The 7,068-nt window shown below is 37.8% G+C and overlaps 1 protein-coding gene across 4 annotated transcripts in view; it reads right to left on the bottom strand.

Annotated features, from left to right (window-relative positions):
* Positions 1-7,068, bottom strand: part of Fgd4 (FYVE, RhoGEF and PH domain containing 4) — a 161,770-nt gene that overhangs the window by 58,325 nt on the left and 96,377 nt on the right. For all 4 annotated transcript variants that reach the window (XM_021185217.2, XM_029470309.1, XM_029470307.1 and 1 more), the window contains exon 3: positions 773-956. In XM_021185217.2, the coding sequence (XP_021040876.1) occupies positions 773-956 (184 nt within the window). The remainder of the gene's footprint in view (positions 1-772; positions 957-7,068) is intronic.

Raw genomic sequence — 7,068 nt, forward strand, 5'->3', positions numbered from 1 at the left:
AGTCCCTGAATTTAGTGGGATTGCTTCCAGCTTCTCACCATTTACTTTGATGTTGGCTACTGGTTTGCTGTAGATTGCTTTTATCATGTTTAGGTATGGGCCTTGAGTTCCTGATCTTTCCAAGACTTTTTATCATGAAAGGGTGTTGGATTTTGTCAAATGCTTTCTCTGCATCTAACAAGATGATCATGTGTTTTTTTCTTTGAGTTTGTTTATATAGTGGATTACGTTGATGGATTTCCGTATATTAAACCAGTTTTATAGCTACATAAGAAAAACACATTTGCCCACACATTAGAACTAAAGAATATAAAATTCTCTTTCTGAAAATAAAATGGGTATTTACTATGAGTTTTTTGTGTTGTAATGATATCTCTATGTAACTTACCATGAGGTAATAACAGGAAAAGGGAAACAGACTGACCTGTTATTGGGGCCTCTCATTATATGAAAAGGGTCAGAAATACTAGAGAGGCTCAGGAGGGCAAGAAGTCCCAGGAGGCAGGCTCTCAGAGAGTGAGGAAAACAGAGGTAGGGATGGCACTCGGCCTTCCTGCCAAGCCCACTGTCCTGGACAGCAGCATGTTGACAGCAGTAACCCAGACTGACACAAACACACACACACAAGAAATAAGAAACGGCATATCCATACATAGCAAATGCTAATGTCTACTAGGCAAGACCAAATAATTTATCTTTAAAATGTAACTGTAGGATACTATGACTTCCACACATCCTCCTCCCACCTTCTCCCATACATAGTAACTCTTACCTGCCTCCTTCAAAGTGGCTGATGAGATCCGATACCTTACTATGTTTCCCTTTTGAGGTACAAGAAGTAGGGGCCGGATTAGACTCCTCCATCCTTGGCTTTGCACTAGGTAAAGCTTTATGCCTGGGGACTTGGGGAATATGGGATGAAGGTGAATTCTGCAGATATAATGGTTTTGGAGGCACTGTAGAAAAAGAAAAGAATTCAATATTTCACTGTGTTTTCTCTGTAACAGTGAAGATTCTGGTACCCTAGGTGCAGAAATCTTCACCATTAGTAAGCTATTGCAAAGGAGTCTGTCAAAGTGGAACTGACCTAACCAAGAAGAACTTTATTTCGCTCTTGCTATTTCTCCAGATCTCAGTGTGTGTGTGTGTGTGTTGTACTTAAAGGACCTGATAGGAATCAAGGACTTGTAATGCTGACTTCAAAGAAAAATATATCTGTATACTCTGTACTCATTTATCTAAAGCACAACCAGAATTTTAGCTGGGCATGGTGCTTCTGCCAACTTTAATGACAGCATGCAGGTGGCAGAGGTTAGGGGTATCTCTGTGAGCTCAAGTCCATCTTAGTCTACATACAGAGTTTCAGTTTCAGGCCAGCCAGGGCTATGTACCGAGACACTATGTAAACCAAAACCAAACATAAACCAAGATCTTTTTTTTTTTTTTTTTTTGTAGTAAATGTCTTTACTTTTTCATTCAAGTGGCAAACCAGAATTTTGACAGGGCGACAATTCCAGGATCCTGAGAAACAGCAGCAGGGAAAAGACAAAGTCTATATATTTTTTTTTTTAAAAACCAATTGCATTGGAAGTCAGTCATGTACTAAGAATAAATCTAAACTCAAACTAGTGCTAAAGTCAGTTTCCTTTTAGCAAATTAAAGAGAAAGGGAAGGAAAGAAAAGGGAAAAATGAAAACTTCTAGACTTAAAAATGAAGCTTTTAAAAAAAGGTTCCTGGGGTGGTGGGGTACTAGGATGCTGGCTGGAGCTTATAAAACAATGCTAACAAGTTGGGTGTAATTGAATCAAAACCAGACAGCTTCCATTTCCCTTCAAGCTATATGGGTGTGTATATATATGGAGAGTGTTTCCCAAATGTGAATTTTAATAAAGCCATGGTGCTCCTAATAGAACTGACTTCTGCAGCCAGCCACCCCCACCCCCCACCCCGCACCACTAGATCTCAAAGAAATAGCCCACAAGAAACTGTCTCTCTGTGCTACCCTTCATCCCCAGGAGCCTCCACTTCTTCATTGCTACCACAGACTGCGTGGTGCTTACCCTCACTTCACAGCCCCAACAACTGAGCAGTGGGTGCTTGAGTTGTCTTGTCTCTGTGTGGCTAAGAATCTGCTCAGCCTACACAGAACTCACCTCTGGCTAGCAGAGTTCAGCACTTACTCCTAAGGGGCTGAGCCCTGAGTTCAGCAGCTCAGCTCCTAGCCACTCAGCAGCCAGGGCTAATTGCTCCTGGATAAACCAAGATCTTATGCGTCAGTTCAAAGCTCTATGTTCAAAGAAAGTAATAGCATCAGGACCAAAGAAATAACTTCAAATTACAGAATGAAATTTCTCTTTGTGGCTACATTTACTACTTCAGGAAACCCAGTGTGCTTTAGACATTGAAGTTAGGAGTTTAGCTTTCAGGATTCATTACAGGATTCCTTCCCTGCAAGCTTGGTGTCCCTGTGAATGCTAACAGAGGAATACTAGCTTCTTTTTAACTCATCCCCATTGAAAACTTTATCATGCACCAATGCTTTCTGAGGCTGTCTCCAAGGATGATTCCCTGCACCTCCACTCCACCCTTCATCACAGCTGACCTCCTATCAGAAGGAGAGCTATAGGTTGTCAGCATTTCTAAAAGTTTCCTGCATTTCTCCTTAGCATCCTAGCAGCAACTGTACTGTATTATTTCCAAAACTTAATCTACTAGGTTTTCATAAGCTAGCTTACCCACATATACTCATTTCTATTATTGTTCACATCATTTAATCTTACATAGCTTTTCAAATGTATGATGAGCATGAGCCATTTGTAAAATAATGCTGTATGCATGTGAACATAAGCATTGCACTCATATAAACACAACCCATTAAATCAGTGGTTCTCAATTTTCCTAGTGCTGCAACTGTTTAATACAGTTCTTCATATTCTGATGACCATCAACTATAAATTTTTTGCTACTTTGCAACTATAATTTTGCTAGTTGTGAATTATAGTGTAAAAATCTGATATGCAGGATATTTGATATGTCACTCCTGTGACAGGGTTAAAACCCACAGATTGAGAACTGCTGCACTACGGGAAATGCCTTCCTTTTAACAATACTCTATATAAAAGCATTTATGACTATAAATTATATGTCTAAGACTCTTATTATTGTCCATGGACACTACTCTAAGTCTTTAATATCTTTCATATTCATAGCTTTCATTGTTTTTATTCAAACTCTTGATGCAAAAGGAACAATACACACAAAAGGCTCCTAGTCCATGGGTGTGTTATGTAGCTATCAAATTTTATTATCCACAAGAAAATTTTATTATCAGTCACATTGACTTTTGCTAAGAACAATAACTCTGATTAATTGTTACTATATTAAAAACTTGAGGAAACCCAAGAGTAGAGTAAAAGTAGAATCAATTGGCAATGTCTGCCTTGAATGCAAAATGGGAAAATAGCTTTTGGTATACCCAGAGTCCAGGGCACCTCTGGTTCTTCTGCCCTGCCCCTTTCAGCCATTCCTTCTAACCATCTCCTTTATGATTCTCTACCAACCCACAGGACAGCTCTCAACTTGGAACCCAGAGTTGAGACCCAGACAAGTGATCTTTATTCACTGCCCCCACCCCCTCTAATACAGATGCTCTAGACTTGCTCTTAAACCTGTTGCTGCCTGACCACCTGAGCTCCTGCTCCCAGTCCACCTTCATCATCTTGGGACGTAAGATTCTTAGGATAGACACAGAGATAAGGGAACCTCTAGATCTTCCTTTCAATGGTCTGTGCCATCATTCATTTGTGACTCTCACAGGGACTTCACACCTGTCACATTTGGATAGGACCCAGAGTGGGCAGTAGCAACCAAAGAATGGAACACCCAACCAACAAAGACAACACTATATATCTACACCAAAAGTCATAAAATTAAAATATCTTAATTCCAGATACACCAATAAAACCACAAATATGAACAACAAATGCAATACTTTTCCTGTATAAACCAGCAACTCTTATTGCATTAGGCCCTGAAAGGGCAATTTAGCTGATATATAAGACAAAGTCTTGAAAACAAGGATGAAGAATGTGTTCAGGGCTGGAGAGATGGCTCAGTAGTTAAGAGCACTGACTGCTGTTCTAGAGGTCATGAGTTAAATTCCCAGCAACCACATGGTGGCTCAGACATCTGTAATGGGATCTGATGCCCTCTTCTGGTGTGTCTGAAGACAGCAACAGTATACTCATATACATAAAATAAATAAATCTTATAAAAATTAGTTCAAAGATGAATTAAATACCTTTATAACGACAATGAAAAAAAATAAACAGATAAATGAAATAATCAAATAATGAAAATAGAATTTAGAAAGAAATAATCACTAACGAAAAGCCAAAGTGAAATAAAGATGAAAATGATAAACAGGAAGTCAAATGAAAAGCTCAGAAGTAAGCATCACCAACAGACTGAAAGACATAGAAGAGAGAATCTCAGTCAGAGGTAAGTGCCACCAACAGACTAAGACATGGTAGAGAGAATCTCAGGTCTCGAGGACAATATAGAGTAATTGACCATCAAGTCAAAAAATATTAATTCTAAAAAAAGTAATGAGGCTAAAAAAAAAAAAAACCCAAGGAAATCTGAATACTATGAAAAGAACAAACCTGTGAATAATAGGATAATTATTGATGAAAATTTGCCAAACCTAGAGAAAGAGATGCCTATAAAACTACAAGAGGCATAAAGAACACCAAAACCATAAAAGAAATTTCAAAGACACACAATATTCAGAACACTAAATATATCCCTTTGACCTTCTTTTGTTGTCTAATTGCTCTGGCTAGGACTTCGAGTACTATATTGAATAGATAGGGAGAGAGTAGACAAGTTGTCTAGCCCCTGATTTTAGTGGGATTGCTTCAAGTTTCTCTCTATTTAGTTTGATGTTGGCTACTGGTTTGCTGTATATTGCTTTTACTATGCTTAGATATGGGCTTTGAATTCCTGATATTTCCAAGACTTTTAACATGAAGGGGTGTTGAATTTTCTCAAATGCTTTCTCAGAATCTAATGAGATGATCATGTGTTTTTTTTCCTTTGAGTTTGTTTATATAGTGGATTATGCTGATGGTTTTCCATATATTGAACCATCCCTGCATCCCTGGGATGAAGCCTACTTGATCATGATAGATGATGGTTTTGATGTGTTTTTGGATTGAGTTTTTAAGAATTTTATTGAATATTTCTGCATTGATATTCATAAGGGAAATTGGTCTAAAGTTCTCTTTCTTTGTTGGGTCTTTGTGTGGTTTAGATATAAACATAATTGTGGCTTCATACGAAGAATTTGGTAGTGTTCATTCTGTTTCTATTTTGTGAAATAGTTTGAAAAGTATTGGTATTAGACTTTCTTTGAAAGTCTGATAGAATTTTGCACTAAACCTATCTGGTCCTGGTCTTTTTTTTTTTTTTGGTTGGGAGATTTTTAATGACTGCTTCTATTTCTTTAGGGATTATGGGACTATTTATATGGTTTATCTGATCCTGATTTAACTTTGGTACCTGGTATCTGTCTAGAAAATTGCCCACTTCAACCAGATTTTCCATTTTTGTTGAGTATAGGCTTTTGTAGTACGATCTGATGATTTTTAAAATTTTCCTTGGTTTCTGTTGTTATGTCTCCCTTCTTATTTCTGAGTTTGTTAATTTGAATATTGTCTCTGTGCCCTCTGGTTATCTGACTAAGGGTTTATCTATCTTGTTGATTTTCTCAAAGAATTAGGTCCTGGTTTTGTTGATTCTTTATATAGTTCATTTTATTTCTACTTGGCTGATTTCAGCCCTGAGTTTGATTATTTCCTGCCAACTTGGGTGTATTTGCTTCTTTTTGCTCTAGAGCTTTAGATGTGCTGTCAAGCTGCTAGTGTATCCCTTGGTGTGACTCTAACCAAGCAAGTGAAAAATCTGTATGACAAGAACTTCAAGTCTCCAAAGAAAGAAATCGAAGAAGCTGTCAAAAGATGGAAAGATCTTCCATGCTTATAGATTTGCAGAATTAATATAGTAAAAGTGGCCATCTTGCCAAAAGCAATCTACAGATTCAATGAAATTTCCAACAAAATTCTAACTCAGTTCTTCATAGAGTTAGAGCAATTTGCAAGTTCATTTGAAATAAATAAATAAATAAATAAATAAATAAATATAATAGCAAAAATTATTCTCAACAATAAAAGAACTTCTGGGGGAATTACCATCCCTGACCNCAAGCTGTATTACAGAGCAATTGTGATAAAAACTGTATGGTATTAGTACAGAGACAGACAGGTAGATCAATGGAATAGAACTGAAGACCCAGAAATGAACCCACACACCTATGGTCACTTGATCTTTGACAAAAGTGCTAAAACCATCCAGTGGAAAATAGAATTTTCAATAAATGGTGCTGATTCAACTGATGGTCAGCATGTAGAAGAATGCACATTGATTCATTCCTATCTCCTTGTACAAAGCTCAAGTCCAAGTGGATCAAGGACCTCCACAGAAAACCAGATACCCTAAAACTAATAGAAGATAAAGCGGGGAAGAGCCTCGAACACATGCGCACAGGGGAAAATTTCCTGAACAGAATAATTTTCTGAACAGGCTTATGCTCTAAGATCAACAACAGCCAAGTGGGACCTCATAAAATTGCAAAGCTTCTGTAAGGGAAAGGACACTGTCACTATGACAAAATGTCAACCAACAGACTGGGAAAAGATTTTTACCAATCCTATATCATCAGATAGAGAGCTAATATCCAATATATACAAAGAACTTAAGAAGTTAGACTCCGCTGGGCAGTGGTGGTGCATGCCTTTAATCCCAGCACGTGAGAGGCAGAGGCAGGGGGATTTCTGAGTTTGAAGCCAGCCTGGTCTACAGAGTGAGTTCCAGGACAGCCAGGGCTATACAGAGAAACCCTGTCTCAAAAAACCTAAAAGAAGAAGAAGAAGAAGAAGAAGAAGAAGAAGAAGAAGAAGAAGAAGAAGAAGAAGAAGAAGAAGAAGAAGAAGAAGAAGAAGAACAAC

The sequence above is a fragment of the Mus caroli genome, chromosome 16, assembly GCF_900094665.2.
Source record: "Mus caroli chromosome 16, CAROLI_EIJ_v1.1, whole genome shotgun sequence".
In the NCBI taxonomy this organism is placed as follows: Eukaryota; Metazoa; Chordata; class Mammalia; order Rodentia; family Muridae; genus Mus; species Mus caroli.